At 35.9% G+C, this 18489-nt stretch overlaps 1 protein-coding gene across 2 annotated transcripts; it reads right to left on the reverse strand.

Annotated features, from left to right (window-relative positions):
* Window positions 1–7930: 7930 nt before the first annotated feature.
* LOC149791523 (uncharacterized) lies at window positions 7931–16503 on the reverse strand. Of its 2 annotated transcripts, XM_089970050.1 has the most exons (7): window positions 16402–16503; window positions 16073–16198; window positions 14747–14909; window positions 14016–14193; window positions 10481–10688; window positions 9246–9463; window positions 7931–8180 (listed from the first exon to the last, which is right to left on the reverse strand). In XM_089970050.1, the coding sequence occupies exons 2-7, from the start codon at window positions 16155–16157 to the stop codon at window positions 7998–8000; spliced, it is 1035 nt and encodes a 344-aa protein (XP_089826176.1). In that variant the 5' UTR covers window positions 16158–16198; window positions 16402–16503; the 3' UTR covers window positions 7931–7997. The 2 variants fall into 2 exon arrangements, with proteins under 2 accessions (XP_089826176.1, XP_089826175.1); XM_089970049.1 differs by lacking the exon at window positions 16402–16503 and having other exon boundaries at window positions 16073–16355.
* Between the last annotated feature and the right edge of the window lie 1986 nt (window positions 16504–18489).

Genomic DNA, 18489 nt, shown 5'->3' on the forward strand with positions numbered 1-18489 from the left:
GAAATATATTTGTAAATCGAGAAAGTGTTTATTTATCCGACGGAACAAAATTGGGTACGATCGTTAGTTATATAAATGATATCTCCCCACAGTATACTCATCTAAGATCTTCCATGTTGGCTTATGTTTCCATAAATTTATTATCGATGATTAATAGATTTCCTGAGACCGCAGTCAGAGTCGCAACAGATTCGTTTTATATTTCGAGTAAATATTTAGAGTCTGTTATGAAATTTACAAGTAATGATGAACGATGGAGTTCGTGGAGAATAAAAAAGGAAATATTACACAATTATACAGAATCAGCAGATGTTCCGATGAGACATTTTTATCGTAAGTGCAATAAAATATCAGAAATGTCGAAAGCACCATCGTTGAGTGATCCAATAACTAGATATAAGACAGTATATCTCAATGGACCTGGTGGATGCGGCAAAACGACTCGAGCGATTAATGTTTTTAGAAATTCAGATATGATCGTGCTGACACCCACACATAGACTTGCACGCGAGATGAAACAACGGCAAGTACAATCGTGCACGTATCATAGTTTCTTTCGGTGGCGCGGGGATACATGGACTCCTGAACGAATGGGAGAAAAGTATATACCTAAAATAATTATTTGGGACGAGATATGTACGGTGTCATTGGATACATTAAAAATGTTTCTTGATTGGTTGCTGACGAAAAATACCGCTGTGGTGGTGTGTGGCGATCATGGTCAACCGCCGCCTTTTGTTGGACCATCTCCACATGATTGGTTAAAAAATTTCGTTGATTATTACGAAGAAATAGACGATGATCATAGAGCTCTCGATGCAAATTTAAAGGAATTTAAAAGATTAATCAGATTACAATCAAACAAAATTCAGTGTGAAATAATACGCGGAGTAATCTCAGAGACCTCAATGAGTGATTTTTTGAATTTATGGAGACCCAACGATTTGATCGTAGCAAGCAGAAAAATAATCAGAGACGATTTACAACAGCAGTTATTTCAACTGTATAAAGAAAAATATTCAGAATTACCCGTACCGTTGTGTTATAGACCATCAGATACACGAAAACAGAATATTAATGTTGATATTCCAGGACAGACTGAGAATCAAAATCTCGTATTAAATGATATTGTCGCCGTTGATATCAGTGTGGTCGAAGATGCATTACGCGCTGACAAATCTCCATGGGTGTTGGGATACGCTATGACGATCCACTCGTCTCAGGGATTAACTATTTCTGACACACGAGTCTGGATTGTAGACGTCACATCGAGTGGTCAAATTTAGTTTATTTAGCGGTATCGAGGGTAAGAAATATATCTCAATTACGTAGAATTATAATTCCTGAAATCGTTAATAAATTTAACGTGATTGATGATGATATAATAAGAAAAAAATTAATCGGATACAAACAATCTGATAAAAAAAATAAACGCGACTTTGATCTTGATGTTGAATTTGTTGTTGAGTTAAAACAGCAGGAGAATAATCATTGCTCAAGTTGCAATTGTATAATGTTATGGCGGTATTCGAGTAATGATTCAAGACAATTTACCGTAGACAGAAAAGATAATAGTCGCGGTCATACACGAGAAAATACTATGTTGACCTGTCTTGAGTGTAATCGACGTCGGGGTGCAGGCACCCTTGGCACTAGTGCTAGTTAAGTGATCGCGGTGGTAATTGTGTATCCGTGGGAATTATTTGTAGTTGCTCACGTACAAATCCACGTTGAGGAGCAGCCGAATCTAGTCTGTAGATTGCAGGTCTACCTGGCGATCTTGTCACGGTGGATATTTTGTGTGTGGTAACACTCCAAATAGGATCAGTCGCTCTCGCGCTACCACCTTCAAGTTCACCCGGTTCATATAAATATCTAACTGTAACATCACCCAATATTTTTTGTTTTTCAGTATCTTTTCGCTGTATTGGTATATTTTTTTTGTGACTGCGCTAATGGGTTTCATGTTGGTTGTTCGTGTGATCTCGCTATTTAATACAGCTATCACGCTTGGTAATCTTGCAACCCATTCGCGAGATCTTTTATCTTGAATAAATTCCCTCGCGTATTGATATCCAAATAACCGCTCAGCAAGTGTTCGATTAAATCGCTCAACAATTGCCTGATCACGGTGAATTGCAGTATGACCTCGTCGTATTTTGGTATTATGTCGTTTCATCAACGATGATACTGGACCAAGAAATTCCTTACCAGGATCAACCTGTAGCAGCTGTGGCCATCGCAGACCACCTTGTGGTCCACCACCTCGTTGATAAATTCGTTCAAACGCATCGGCTACTTCAGATGATGTTTTCGTTGATAGCGGCTCTGCCTCTTTATATCTACTTGCAACATCAACTACAGTTAACGCGTACTTGTACGTTTTTCCACGCACAGTATCATGTGGTAAAAACAGAATATCAGCTTGATGAACTTCATTAGGAACACTGACATCGAAATACGCGTACTGAATTCGTTTCGGTGGTGGTAGATAAATTTGCCATATTGCCTGTTTGGATAACCACGCGCTAGCAGTAGAATGTTTAACCGCTGCTGCATCAGCGAGTTTACCAACTGCTGCTTTGCCTCTCCAATATCCTCTTGGTGAATAATAAATTAATTCCATTATTAATTACCAGCCCCAAACGCTAATTTACTTTTCATCGCAGATCTTACTAACCAACTAGCTAATGATTCTCTGATATTTTTATTTTTTATGGAATTTAACGCGTGAATTAATTTCACATCTGCAATATGCCTATGTTATAGATCTTTATTTTTATAAGCTACATCATGAATATGAAAAGCTCGATCAATAGCGTTTACTGGTTCCTCGCCTGGTTTTGGTTGATCCTGATTATCGAGCCTGATATCGAGTCGAGTACCAGGACCGCAATAACTATATCCTGGTAGATGTTTTTCTCCTGGGTATTTAGCCCATGGAGTACCTGGAAACTTTGACATCAAATTAGCAATATCACCACCGCGCTTATTAGGTAAAAACGAAAATTTCTTTCTACCGCACACAGAACATTTTCCACCATACGCTATTTTTTTTATTTTTTGTTATAACTGTAGCTAAATCAGTAGTCGGAGTTTTAACTCTACAGCGTAAACAATATAAATTCATGTTATAATATATATGGATATAATTGATTTCTCAGCAACTCGGCAGCGAGAACCTGTTAAGCATCATCCTGCGCTACCTAATTGCATCAGAATGATTATCATAGGACCATCTGGATCGGGTAAGACGCAGTTATTACTTAATCTGATAATGAGATGGTTGAAATGGGATAAGTTGTATTTGGTAGCACCATCCGCTGATGATCAACGATGTTATGAAATATTAAAAGTTTTAACGAAAACGCGCGATTACTGGACGAAGATAATGATGTTATAGAGTTTATAACAGATATTGATGAAGCACCGTCCGTTGATTTTTTAGACGGATTTATTAATAATTTAGTTGTGTATGATGATGTGATGCTGGTTAAACAATCAAATCCAGCCAGGATATTTTCTCGCGGCAGACATAAAAATACAGATGTTATCTATGTTACTCAGCGATATACACAAATACCAAAAGTGATCAGGGACAATTGTAATATTTTAGTTGTGTTTAATGGCGTAGACACACACACGCTGCGAAATATTCATCAAACTTGGTGCAGCGGTGACATGGATATAATTAAATTCAAAAATTTCTTTTCACGAGCGCAAGCTACTCCGCATGGATTTATAACAATAAATTTACATGATCCTAGAACAAGATATCGTGTGGGTCTTGATAAAATATTTGGATAAATTTAATTAAACAGATATCATTCATATAATGAACAACTGTGCGTGGTTAATTCAAGGAACAACAAATAAATGCAGCAAAAGGTGTCGTGGAGAATATTACAAAAAACATAATTATATTTTAAAGAAAAATCCTCATGCTGGTTCACGAAGATGTGTTGGATGTAACAAAGGCGTTAGAGGATTATATCAGATTTGCAAAAAATGCGGTGGAGATCGATACAGAAGTTTGATGAACTATTACAGAAAAAGAAAGAACATAAATCCAAAAATAGAAAAACCACCATCAGAACTTGAATATTACTTGAAGAACAAAACAAAAGATTCCCATGATTCAGATGAAGATTCCCATGATTCAGATGATGATTCCCAGGATTCAGATAAAGATTCCCAGGATTATTGAGCAGCAGAGAGGGTTCGTCTACAATTCTGTTTGGGACAAACAATAATCGTAGACGTGGTATTGACCTCTATGAAGGGTCACTATTTTGTTTTGGTCCAAACACAAGGGTGACCATTCCCTTAAGTGGTCTGTACACCCTCTCTGCTGCTTTCGAAATATTACTCATTTTGTTTAACGGCATAAACAAATTCTAAGCGAAATTTGAGAATGAAAAGTTGAAGAGTAAAAAACAAATAGGTTGAGCGTAAATGCTCATGAAAAACAAGTGTCTGTGCCAATATTTGTTTAGCATAACCTTGTCATCAAATCCGAAATATGTTTTTCTGTGCCAGGAATTTCATATTAAAACGTTTAAGTTTGTTATCTTTGCTCAACATTATGTATGCAGAGAGGAGATAAAGGTAAACTATAGGGCAGAGGAAATTGTGGTGGCTCTGAGAGTTTTGTTCCAAAATTGAATTTGCATACATGTCAGGTAGTTATAATTCGTTCTGACCTGTAAATGTAAACCCGGACTCGGGAAGTATGGTATCCAATGTTTTGCCTACTCCTACCAATGCCAGAGCGCCTCTTTGAAAATGTTGCAGATTATTCGTAAATAAATATATGAGGGTGCGCTGTAACCGCTTTTCTGCCCTACATAAATCTAAATATGGTACAAAAGATTAAAGAATAAATATGCCTTTAGGAGAAAATAAGCTAGCACGTAGAACACATACAACGTTAATTGAATCACTGAAAGTTGAGCATGAGTTTCTACACACAATTGCAAAACCCTATCTTTACTTCTGTCTGTGATAATGACATACTATATTTAACATTTTCCAAAATCGAAATCTAAAACCAATAGAATGTCGCGAGAACAATATCTGTCCAGTTTCAGTCATTTTCCAACACATGCACACTTGAAACTGCATAATAAATCTTAACGTCGTACAAACCTCCATATTTACTAGTTTGAAGAAGAAAAAAACTGGAGTAACCCACCATCTCTCTCTCTCTCTCTCTCTCTCTCTCTCTCTCTCGATCTACCTATTTAGTGTTTGTTTGTCAAAACGTCTAAGCGAGAAGCATTTCCTCAGTTTCAAAAAGCAAACCAATAATGTTACTTTTCAGTATTTAATGTGGCAAGAAGAATGTTACAGTACACATTACAGGATTGGAAATTCAAACTGCAAAGGCACAAGACAAAGTATATACGTTATTGGGTCACACAGCCTTATGACAAAAACAATTCACGTGATTTGATTGACTACCGCCGTCGATTCGTCTACAGCCGATATTCACACAGTGAGACGATCAGACGTGTTTTCTCTCTGCGCCTGACTACTAGTCGATTCTGTAACACTATGTTTTAAAAAAATAAAAAATAACACAAAAACAATAGTATATTTTGTGATCAATGAAACTTCTTATTGCAAAAACATCACAAAATATTTGGATCTAAATTTATTAGAACTTTACATTTTGTTTCGAAAGAAGGATTTTAGAAGACTATGTCTCCAGCTCAATCTTGTGATACTTTACAAAAGCTGGATTTTTGTAATCGGTGTGACTTTTTAAATAAAAACTAGGATGTGTGTATTTGAAATTTGTAGTTAAAGTAAACCATACAAATGTAAGTACCTTGAGATTTGTAAATGTAGAAATACGTGATTCTCTTTCTCGTAATGTATATTATGTCTAGCTTAAACGCACACACACACACACACACACACACACACACACTTTACTTTCTTATACAATTATTTAGATTGATCATAATGACTTCTGTTCGAGATTTAAGATACTTCCAAACACGTGAAAATAGTCACAACAAATGTTTTTTTTTTTTTTAAATGTTGTAATCTTTAAAAAAAACTCGCACCTTAGTAAATGTTGAACGGTTCTTCTTCATTAGGTAAATATACATCTCAAGTTGAGTTGTGTTTGTGTATGAAAGCTATCTTAGCATTGTCTACGATTAGTACTTTTTGACGCTGTATTGTGTCACATGAAAAAATTGTATTATTAGCTCTACCGTCCTTCAAAGGGAAAAAACCGCACTAAAAACAGACCCCTGCTTTACCGTGTAGGACTAACTTGAGTATAGACCACTCTATTATGCACTTTCTTCTAGAGCCAAAACATGCGTTATGGGGAGAAAAGAAACCCGTAGCAATGTTTGCGTTTTGCTTCTTTTAGTTGATTTAAGAGTGCGATAGAACAGAATTTTTTTGGTGATGTTTTCCCGTTCTTGGTTTATAGAGCTTTTGTAGCATGGTGACCTCAATACGTGTAGTGTAAACATGACATCTCTTAAATTTGGGAGTGGGTGTAAAGCCAATGGTATTGTAGTCAGTCAACAATAAATATAACACTACCATTGTTATGAAATTGATGAATGAGATCAATTTCACATGAACGATTCTGACACAGAATTTATCTTTGTCGTCAGAAACTCATAAACAGGTAACCTAAAGTTAATGTCTCATTCTCCTATAATACCGCAAAAAAACACAGAACAAAAAGAGGTGCCCTAATTTGCTTTACCATCCTCTCTGTCTGTCTGTCTCTATTGAGTATAATTGTAATTCTCCTTACACACTTCATACAGTGCAAAATGCTAATCCCCCCCACATGAAAGTACATTTTCCCTTGTTCCTGTAAACAAAATCTAATCTTGTCGACTTCATTTTCGAGCGAAGTTTTAGAGACTAAACACAAATGAAATTAATCATTTGTTTAAATGGCATTTTGTTTAATATTCTTGCATGTTTTCAATGATAATACTGTAAGCTAGGCACTCCAATCAGTTAATTTTAATTATAATGTATTGTGACGTGTGAGGGGCCGTGCATAAGGGAATATTTACAGGATGGGTAGCGACCCTTCCCTTGCTGTTTGCATCTTGTTTTCACTCAGAGATTGGTATTGGCGTCCATTCAATCTTTCTCGAACCCTGGTGCTTATCGATGCGAACAAGATAAAAACAACGATTCTCTTTATTATCTTTAATATCGCTAGAGTCGTGGAAAGCCTTTTTCAGGTACTTCACCTCTATCCTATTTAATATAATAATTACTTCATTTTTTTACAATAAGATATATTTAACACAGATAGTTAATTGTTAAAGAACACCTTTATATGACGTTAGCAACAAAAAAGGATAGGAATATACGAATTGCTGTTGTCGATATGTAGTGCTATTTCATAAACGTCTCTGGCTTAGCTCTTATAAATTCAATAACGAAATAACTTATACCATGACACGTGTGGACAAAAATGGACTAGATTTCGCGCAGCTCAATGACAATTAAACATTGACCTTCGGGTAACGAACTAATGTTCTCATCAGACCAACTAGTGATTCAATTCCAACAGTTGGGATATAATCTTGTAAAGGCGCGTCAAGTTATTCACCATGACGTGAACTGGTTCTGCTCTGGTAACATAACATTATTCCCAAAGAGAAGGTTTGTTCCATTTTTTATATATGCTGGTATTCGGCATAATAAAGCATACAGTAACTTCCCCTTGGGCGACATCAATATTTCCTGGCTCCTTAGGGTATAACCCTTGTGTTCATCTAGTCATCTGTTGCGGTGGACACTAGTCACAACATCCAGTTTCATTATCATACACACACACACACATATGCACACACAAATGCACACACACACATGCACACATGCAAACACATATCTCCAATGTAATCACTATATGTGAAGAAAACATTAACACTTCTAAATTGTCTTTCATTTTATTTAAGTTCTATAAATTCTTCACATAATACAAGGTTCTGGTAACATCAGACGTAATATTTGGCCATTTTATTCCAATATTCCAATGCCATATCTCGAACTGTACCAGGAAGGTCCATTATGGCATATGCTACACTTGACTGGTACCTGACGTAACTTCCCTTGACGTAAGCAGTCAAGAACACTGTCGTAAATTTCATGTTGTTTATGGAAGCAGGGTCATACTCGATCTGTATTAAAGAGAAAATTTAATGTTTTACATTCCGAGGTACCAAGTGATTTTTTAAAATCAGACTAATACATGAGACATCAGATTTTATCAGATTTTTAATTAGACAACCTATTGCACAATTCTTTAAAGGTATTACGGTCTCTCGATAATTTACAATTCTATCAAACCAAGACCGAAAATTAGTTTAATATTTAATTGCAGACAGTTCTCACTGCGACTATACGATACACTCGTGTAACTAAATTCAGAGTGGATGCATCAATACAAATTGAACTATGAACTTATGTTTTAGAAAATTCTGAAATAATCCTACTTCCGGATAATGCTAATTTCAAAATGTTTTATCTTCTATTCGTCTTTTCCTAACGAAATATGTCGGTTGATGAAATAAGTGTACAACTTTGCAATACATATGTACTTAAATGACATTGATTATTTCGTATTGTATAAAAGACACATGTTTATTTGTAATAGTCTCAAAAATGAACGTTTACATATATATGTTTCACACATACACACGCACATAAACACATTATATACACCACACAACTTGTATCTATTAATATCACGTGTTTTGCACTTACAAATTACATTAATCGTTTCATATTTTCTACACAGGTTAAGGCTATGTATTAATCGTTGAAAAAGTATACGCATTTAACAGTCAGACACACACAGACAGACCCCCCCCCCACTGATACATATGTGTGTGTGTGTTATGTTGTTTTGCTGTTATTGTTGGTATGTTCATCATCACCATTGTTATTATTATTATTATTATTATCGGGGGCCATGGTGGCCGAGTTGACTAAGCGCTGGCCTATACTGATCACTGCCATCTCACCTCTGCGTTGGTTAGAGCCTCGTGGTCGACATATGTTGGTATGTAAAAAAGCATGCCAGTACCATCCCGTCGGTCGGTGTTTTTTTCCGGTGTCTTGTCCTGTTTTTCCTCCACCGGCAGGTCGTCATGCATAGCCTATCATGTGCTAGAAAATGCTGTCAAGTCCACAACAATAACAACAACAACATCGTTATTATCAGTAGCAGTACATGACCTCACCTTGCTGATAATGGGATGTAGTGCATCGATAGTAGCATTATAAATGGCGCTGATCTGCTGCACACGTTTGCTGACGGTTTTGTTTAGATCGATCGCTTCGTCGCCGCAAATAGATCTGACCATCTGTTCTTTGTCCAGTAGGAGTGGTTGACAGGAAGCACTTCTCTCCATGCAACGCCGAGCCTCCGCAGTTATCTCCCTTTTCCCCCTGAAAATACCTGTGTCCATTGGAAAGAACCGTGCGTTAATAAGTATCGCGCAATAAATCAATATAATTCTTCTGAATCTTTACTACGTTATGCCTCTTTTGTTCCGTGTTTAGCCCATTCATTGTCTATTGCCAACAAACGTACATTAGCATTTGAAGTGCATTTTCAAACGTATGTCATTGCGTGGCATCAAACAGTCTCTTCATCAATAGAAAACTGAAATCGTGATTTATTCCGAATCCGCGTGAAGAACTCTTTTGATAGGGCTTTAATTTGCATCATTATTCCACGTCAATATCGTTCTCTCAGCCCATTGGTAACAGACCAGGCATGTATTTGTGTGCATATGTAAATATATATGCCACATACTCTAATAAAAGCAGTCTGAACATTTTGAATAACATGGTGGAGAAGAATTAAACCTCTTAGGATTCATTCTTTTCAGTGACGGAACACAAGGTGGATGACCTTATAAGGTAGCACATAAGCAGAGGACATAATGCACCAATGACGTCACACTGCAGTGCCTCAGCTTCGCCACATTTAATCTGGTTTCTTTACTTTAATTGTGATGGTATTTTAATGCATACAAAGGGAACACTGGCCTAAACCAGCCATGCCTTGGCTTCAATTTTCTTACTTAACTATCGTAGTATTTCTCTCCTTTCCACCCAAGAATGTGTGATAAACATGCCATTACAGCTGGTTTTCTTATCGAAATACATCATTTGCTTTCCAAAGCACTTACGGAAAATAGAAATATTAAAATCGCTTTGAATATTAAATATGATCTAAATACTAGATCTTTTGTGTATTAATAAAAATGCCTTAATTTGTATGCTTAGGTTTAAAATGGTCTAGAAGATAGACAACTACTTCAAAAATGCACTGCAGAAAATAGAAATATTAAACTCGCTTCAAATATTAAATATGAACTAAATACTTGTCTTAGATCTTCTATATAGTAATAAAAATGCAGTATTTTGTATGCTTATGTTTAAAAATGTCTAGAAGACGGACACCTACTTCCTAATGCGTTGCCTATGCTCTGTCCGACACTTCCTAATGCATCAGTAACTGTAGTAAATGCGTCCTTGATGCCGCTGCCAACACTGGAAATTCCATCTTTAATACCACTCCCAATTGACCCAAGGCCGTCCAGTACGGTGTTGCCTGCAGACCCGAATACACCACCGATCTTATTCAGACCGTCTTTGAGCCCACTAAAGGCATCCTGTCGGTTGTAGAGAATATAATGTAATCATAATTTGACATTTCTCTACAATTACTTGGCGTAGTAGTAGTAGTAATAGCAGTAGTAATAGTAGTAGTAATAGTAGCTCACGGACATTAATTTGCAACTATAAGCAGAACGAGTTAGCCATTTACATGTAAACAAAGAACTTTGATTAACTAGAGGTATGGTGAGCATTTGTTCACACAAATATATCCCAGCCACTCCCGAATCAAACTACTACCCCTTTGATAGAGACGAGCCTAAAGTACAGATTCATTTAAAAGTAAATATAGCACTACAAACCTCCTGTTCCGAATCAAAGCTGGACTATAATTTATTCAAAATTTACTAAAGTACATTCAGTGGTCAATATCTGCATCTCCACATGATGACCGTTATAATATCAAGTGTAACTGAAATCAATCAATAAATGCAATACCAACAGAGTTAACACGATAGTTTAATATATTGCATCCAGTTGTAACTTACATCAAAATTAGTATCTCTTTCGAAAACGATGTGAACCCAATGACCAATTATTATGCTTGTCACCTAATGATGAGCATAACATGCACAGTAACAATTGTTGTACTCTATTTCCCGGTGTTTCTTGAAAAGGGCAACACACAATGCCTACAAAACCCTCAGGTGGTCATTCATTTGTCAGCCGGTGCATCTTCAGGATAATGATAGCTTCGAAGTTTTAAAAATTCCTCACAAGTTGTCGATGGATTCCGTCAAGCATTGCATTGGCCAGCAAGACAAGGAGGACAATAACTCGAACATAATCTGCTTGGACAAAGAAAGAATTTTTTTACGATATACGCATCTCCTGATGATGACGAAGTTTACGTGGAAAGTTCCATTTTGATTACTGAAAACGTTGAAACTAGTGATGTCGGTGACACGCGAGTCAACATCTGATTTATTTTTCATTTAGTAATAATTGATAGAACCAGCAGTCCATTAATTTGGAGGACTCCAATGTGTTCTATCAATAATGCTTACAAAAAAATTGCAGATTAATCTCAGTCGCACCTATATTATTATTATTAGTAGTAGTAGTAGTAGTAGCAGTAGTAGTAGTAGTAGTAGTAGTAGTAGTAGAACTGGTAGAAGTAGTGGTAGTAGGTGAAGGGGAAGAGGATGAGTTCTCAGGTAAAGGCGAAGTAACTGCAGCCCAAAGCTAAATAAACGAATGAAGGAGAAAACTGGCTGCTACGAAAGTAAAATAACAGCTTTTTAGAATTAAGTGTATATATTCCAGATACATTTTAAGTGCAAACCTGAGACTAACATAACATATACCTGTCATTGTTGCTTGAATTGTTTCAAAGATGTTTGTCATCTACACTCCTTCTCAATCATACAGCTATATTTCAATTGTCTTCAATGTTTGATTCTGGGAATGCTTTTCAGATTCTGTTTCAAGATATATTCAGACGAAAGTATTATCCCTTCCCCGTTTGAACATGAACGTATTCCAGACAGTCCTCCCACACGCCACCACTACCTACACCATTTTTTATTTGTTAAGAAACAAAGAGGAAAATTAGTTTCCCTTTTATTCTTTAAGACTGCTTCATAATATCAAAGTGTTATTTTTGTGGTCTCACAAAATAGCATCGTTTCAAGCCACAGACAGAAAACGGCTACGCTCCTTTCCGTGGATTGCGACAATGCGGATAGAGTAATGCTTGTTTAACAACAAATAGATTTGTTTCCATACTTTTAGAGGTAATAGTTCCTGCTTGTGCGTTAGTATTTGTTAAACTACTATCTGTCCATATGTTATTAATAAATTTTACCAAAAATGTGAAAATCGCCAAATTTGAACTTAAAAATATCAAATCTTCTCCTTTGTTTTATCACAAACGGTATTCCGAAATGGCTTTACTATTTATTTAAACACGGAAAATGTATAATGTTCCTAAGGCCTTTTCTATAACTTCAATAGTAAGAGTATACACTTTATCTTAAAAGATAAATAAATAAATAAAAAAATAAATAATAAATAAATAAATAAACAAATGACCAATTCATGTCTCCCATCAAGAAGAATATAGAAACTATACGAATCAAATGTTAATAGCAATAATAATATATTTGTATGTCTATTATTAACAAAGACATCATCTTCGATAGAATCATTCGGTGTGCTGTTGGTAGTGATGATGATGATGATGGTGACGTTTACGATAATAATGATATCAATGCCATTTCAATAATAATAATAATAATAATAATAAAGCTTTAAGGACTGACACAATTTAAAATCATAAGCTTTCGGAAATTGAGGCGAATACGATCATTCTGGTCTTGGGATTTGGTAAACCTAGAAATAAATGGCAATGTATTGAAAACTCTAACCAACATCTGTACATTTGTGTATGAAAAATCGCATTTTCTGTTTAATCGCCAAGTAACAGATTAGACTTAATATGCATTTTATGAAATAACACATCAGACAGAAGCTTTTATAATGGAGACCTGTTCACTGTTGTAATATTGATTGCAAAGATATACCGTAAATGCAATCCATAGGTTCGCTGCAACACCAAAAAGAAGCACTCTTTTCTTGTTTTTGTTTTTACAAGGTATTGACAAAAAAGACTGAGAAGTTTCCAGTTCGGTCTTAGGCTGCTTTACATTAGGGTAGAACTAGGATCCGGAACACAGTTGCAATGAAGTCTAAACGCGACGATGACCGATCCAGTACTAACAGTTATACTGTGTTTTAAGTGTGCTTGATATTATTTTGGTCATGATGTTGTTGAGTCGGATGAATTAATGAATTATACACAGCATGTGGATAATACACACTAATTTTCTAGGAAATAATCTTAACAGGAAAGGAGGGGAGAAATGCCTGGAAAGGATTTAGGGGTCATCATACTCTTACTCAGTGATGCTTCTTTTCAAAACCTTCATTTGTGACATCCATTAGAAACATTCTTAACAACGAAGAACATGTAACATGGGATACAAAATTGAGTGTTTGTTTGATAATTCGATTAAAAATTACCGCGTATCGTTACGTATCTCAATAAATTCTTTCTGACGTAATTGAACAACAGATTCTGACAAACAATATCAAATTCACACAAAGGTTTACCAGGTGGTGTTACGCAGGTGACAAGACGTACAGGATTCCCGGTGAATTCCAAACACATCTTAAATCTGGATGGACTTCTACGAACGTTTGCACCATCCAAAGACAAGAATGGAACAGAAAAGCATTACTAAAACACCTGTATGTTCTAACAGCGATATGAAGACTCTTCCTCAAATAATGTAAAGATAACGTTTGCTTGAGTCACTTACCGTAAATACCTTGCCAGTCGAACTAACCAACCCATTCATGGAGGAGACAAACTGCTTCCCGCCATCAGCTATCAGATTTCCCACGCCTGCAATGCTGTGTCCAATATCGTCAAGAGGGCCCTTCATGTACGTATAGGGATTAATTAAGTTCAGATAGTCCGTAAAGGAAGGAGATTGTCTGAAAGAGAATAGCTACTACAGTTCTACAGAGGACGATAATTGAGTATCCTGCATCAATAGATCTATTTTGAAACAAAAATAATATATTTGCTTTGCATTTTGTATTTAAAAAAGCGTTTCTGCCCGATAACATACAAATAACAAAGTCCTCGATGCACATTGTATGTGCTGCAACTGTAAATCCAAATGCCTAAGATGGAGGAATGTTTGAAGCAAGTTACAAGTTCAATATTATTTATGTTTATTTCTTATAGGCATAGAACGTGATACTCGTAGAATCCTATCGAATATGTTTAAATTGCATAATTTAATATTTTTTTGAAAGCTATGATTATGCTCAATTTGGTTTTTGTTTTATAAACGATGATATTATTTCATTTTACAAAATGTATGGAAATCAAAACAAATGCCGGTTATTACAGTTTTACGTCATTAAACATAGCCATGTAATGTGCAGTATATTCGTATATTTTGCGCTTGAGGAAACACAATGTGTTGTTGAAAGATATGCTAGTTCTAAACAAACAAAATGTAATTTTTCTATCACATACCCACACTTGCTCTGCGTTTCTGACTTGCATGCGTTGACCTTGGCATTTATTTTGCCGTTGCATTCGGTGTTTTTGGTTTTCATCACATTACTCTGTTCTACCGTGACGTTCCATTCTACTGCCACTTTCTCTAAAAGTACCTGTCGGAATAGCTTAACAAATGCTGAAATGCAGAACGAAAAATGTACAAAAAATGTAAAGGTCGTTAACATTAAAAATTTTATGTTATCATGAGAATGTTTTTCTTTTATTATTGAACTGTTGAGTGTTTTGCATTGGCTTGGTTAGCTCATTTCTTTTTTTTTAAATGGAATATGGAAAAGGAAGGGGAGAGTGGCAAAGACTGAAACTCATGTGCTTTTGTCTACCTAACAGAAACAAGTTGTATTCTTGTTTGTATAAAAGTCATATATTCTTTTGTTTTCATATGTCAAAGTTAGGAATGAATTTGTTGTTTTCTATATCTTCGTATCTAACATTTTAGTAATATAGTCCAGCTGTGATGATTTCAGCACCCGCCATAGCCCTCCACACACCTTTTAATATAATAACACTGGATAAACTTTATACACTAGTCTTAAGGCCAATGTTTGACTATGCACGTGACATATATTATGAAGGCTCAAAAGATTCAGAACGAAATGTTCAGTAATCTCTCCGATGTGGGAATGCGATTAGGATAACAAAAATACTGAACATTATTTTTTTTATTGTCTGTTATGTATTACGCAAATATTCCACCTCGTTTGTACTATCTTTGAACTCAGGCCTTAATAAACCCTATATTTATTGCAGAAAAGTGACATAGAACAACGGGAACGTTGAAAAATCTACGATAGGCTTAATTTTATAGAAATATCAACACTAAACGACTTTGACACCTAAAACTACAGTGTAGACACCGCAAAGCCACAAATAATGAAAATGGCTATTGATGAGTGTATTTGTCAAAATGACTTCTTTCTCATATACTATTTAATTCTTGATCTAGTTAATTAATCTTTCGTCTTGCTTCAAAATGTTATGTCCTTGAACCATATAAGATTGACATGGTGCGTACCGCCCGCCCCCTCCGCTTCTGATCATATTGAATATATACACATCACACAATTCTGTAAGATTGAAACTGATTAGTTCTGAAATATAATAATTGACCAGTTTTAGATAGATCAGGTACATGTGCAATGTTGGAGATATATTCTCTCTTAATATTCACGAATGTTCCCGAATATTGCTGATTCACTCTATTCTTCGTATTGATATTATGCATGTTTATATACGTCTCAAATATATAAGGCATTAATAATATACAAATAATATACTTACTGTCCTGGCTGAAAGAATCAAGCGGTACCAGAATGCCCTCTGCAGTGGCCCACATAAACAAAATACTAAACAATAGTTTCCACATGATATCAGATGTGGGATATACTTGTCTGATTCAGTGTCGAGCTGAAATAATGAAACTAGATGTTTTATAACGATGTATTTATACACACATATTAATATATTCAACACGTTGATTATATAGTAGCCTCCTGTTAGATTTTGGATAAGTACGCATGACATTCCTTAAAGTGCTCTCCAGAAGACCTATTTACTTATCAAGGTAAAACCATGCATGCTTAAACAATAAAACCGAGAATTTTACTAACCTAAGGTTCGACGTGAGACAAAACGTGGCTCTAAACGAAAGCTCAGTATAGTACAATGCCGCCTAAACAAGCGGAAAGGATATCATTCAGAAGACGCAAAGGTAATTATTCCTGGATTACCCTTAATTACCATATTACGTGAATTTTTTTCTTTCGTGCACTTTTCCACTTTTTTCATTTTTCTTATTTTTTCATACTTTTTGTATGCATTTTTCCTCAAATTTGTATTTTTTAAATTTACTTGGCTGATTTGTCAGTTTGTCAGTTGACAAATTAGAAACTAGTGATACATAGTGCATTTACGGTGAAAGTAGAAACTGGGAATTCTTTCATCGTGATTAACGAACTTAGTTGTTAACATAGTAGTGTGAGACCATACTTGTACACACAAATACAGTGAACACTACTCAGTCTAAATGGAAGTACCAACTGAGGGTATTAGGCCTAACCAGCCTTGTGGAACGAAGCTACAAAATTACTTCGCTACCAGATTAGAGGGCAGTGATGGATGTCAAAGACCCTCCCCACAAAACAACTGATTTTGGGGATGTCACAAATTTGCCCAGGCAAACAGAAATACTGATGGTCTTAAAAACCTTAGGAGCCCCAATGGAGGAAATATATGGGCTACAAAATGCAGGGCGAAATAAAATACGTCTTATACCCAAAAAAGTATGATACCCTGTAATCAAAGACGCAGAAATTGAAGTGATGGGGATAAAAGCCAAAGTAGACAGAACAGAAACAATTATAAGAGAAGTAGAGCCTAAGGTGGTTGATGTGACTGTCAACGGCTTGCCCCTTGAGATAGATACAAAGGAAATTGTTACAAAAATAGAAAAAAACTAAACACCAGAGCGCATATAATGGCTACAGTTTTGGGGTTTAGAGAAATAAACTCCGGGGTCAGAGTTATAACTGTTTTGAAAGAGGACGCAAATAAGATCCCCACTTTTATTTATGTGATGGGTTTCCTCTTACGCACATGGTCGAGAGGATGTGAAAATGATAGAATTTGCCCAAGGTGTAAACAGGTGGGGGCATGAGTCAAGAAATTGTAAAAGTTCAGTAGTGGCTGCTACTTATGCCAGTAAAGTAGCCAACATAGTATTGACCGCAGATCAAGAAATACTTAGAGCAGATCGAAACCTACAAACTGAAGTGGGTCAATTGATTGATCAAGTTAGGATAGAAAATGAAACACAATATCAAAATGGAAAGGAAAAGGAGCCTAGCTTAGAAGAAGAGAACGAGTCAAGTGCTTCAATGGTTGAAACTAACAGGCCAAGTATAAACCTAACGGAGATCAAAGGGGATGAGAATTCTCAAAATGAGCAAGGGTGGAGGGAATACCTTAGTCTGAATAAGACTGGGAGTGCCCCTACGCCAATAAGAGGAGGGCAAATTGACCTAAGGAACAGGTTTAAAGTCCTGGGGAAGAAAGCTCAATAGATCAAGCTGATAAGGAGCAAGAATCAGGAACTAGGCCACTGTCAGATACCCCATTAACCTCAACCCCTAGGTTTAAACAAAGGAAGAATATCCAAATCAAGTTCATCACAGGGAAGTGAGGACACGAAAGTGAGTTTGATAATCCACAAACAGCGCACGACAAAAATGTGGCAAATATGCTACAACACACAAAAAAAGAGATAAGAAAAAGACGAAGAGAGCGAAGAGAAACATACAAACGAGGAAGAAGAAACGGACGAGAGCGACGAAGATGACGGAATGGAAACGGAAACAGGACCGGAGACAGACAGTGGAAACGACGATGATATGGATAAAATAGACTCAGACAAGACGGACACAAATTAAACAAATGAAAATAATACAATTGAAGAAACGGGAGAGGGGCCAGTGCCCCCAAAAATCACTGAAGAAATACCCCTTAAAAGATAAATAAAGAATAATATAGAACCTACTAATAAAGTAAAAATGCGGCGACCTGGTGGAGAGAAAAAAAAATGGAGGGAAAAAACTTCCGCATAATTTCAACAAACTTAAATGGAGCAAGCAGGGAAAAAATTAGTAAACTAAAAAAATGTAGGAATTATGATATACAATTTGTACAAGAAACACAACAAA

The sequence above is a fragment of the Sinohyriopsis cumingii genome, chromosome 9, assembly GCF_028554795.1.
Source record: "Sinohyriopsis cumingii isolate HCF-2022 chromosome 9, ASM2855479v2, whole genome shotgun sequence".
NCBI classification, from domain to species: Eukaryota; Metazoa; Mollusca; class Bivalvia; order Unionida; family Unionidae; genus Sinohyriopsis; species Sinohyriopsis cumingii.

Coding starts and splice junctions, on each gene's coding strand:
- LOC149791523 (XM_089970050.1), bottom strand. CDS start 16,157: ATGTGGAAACTATTGTTTAGTATTTTGTTTATGTGGGCCACTGCAGAG. Junction 14,194..14,746: donor GAAACGCAGAGCAAGTGTGG/GTATGTGATAGA, acceptor ATTCTCTTTCAG/ACAATCTCCTTCCTTTACGG. Junction 9,464..10,480: donor CATAGGCAACGCATTAGGAA/GTAGGTGTCCGT, acceptor CAATGGACACAG/GTATTTTCAGGGGGAAAAGG.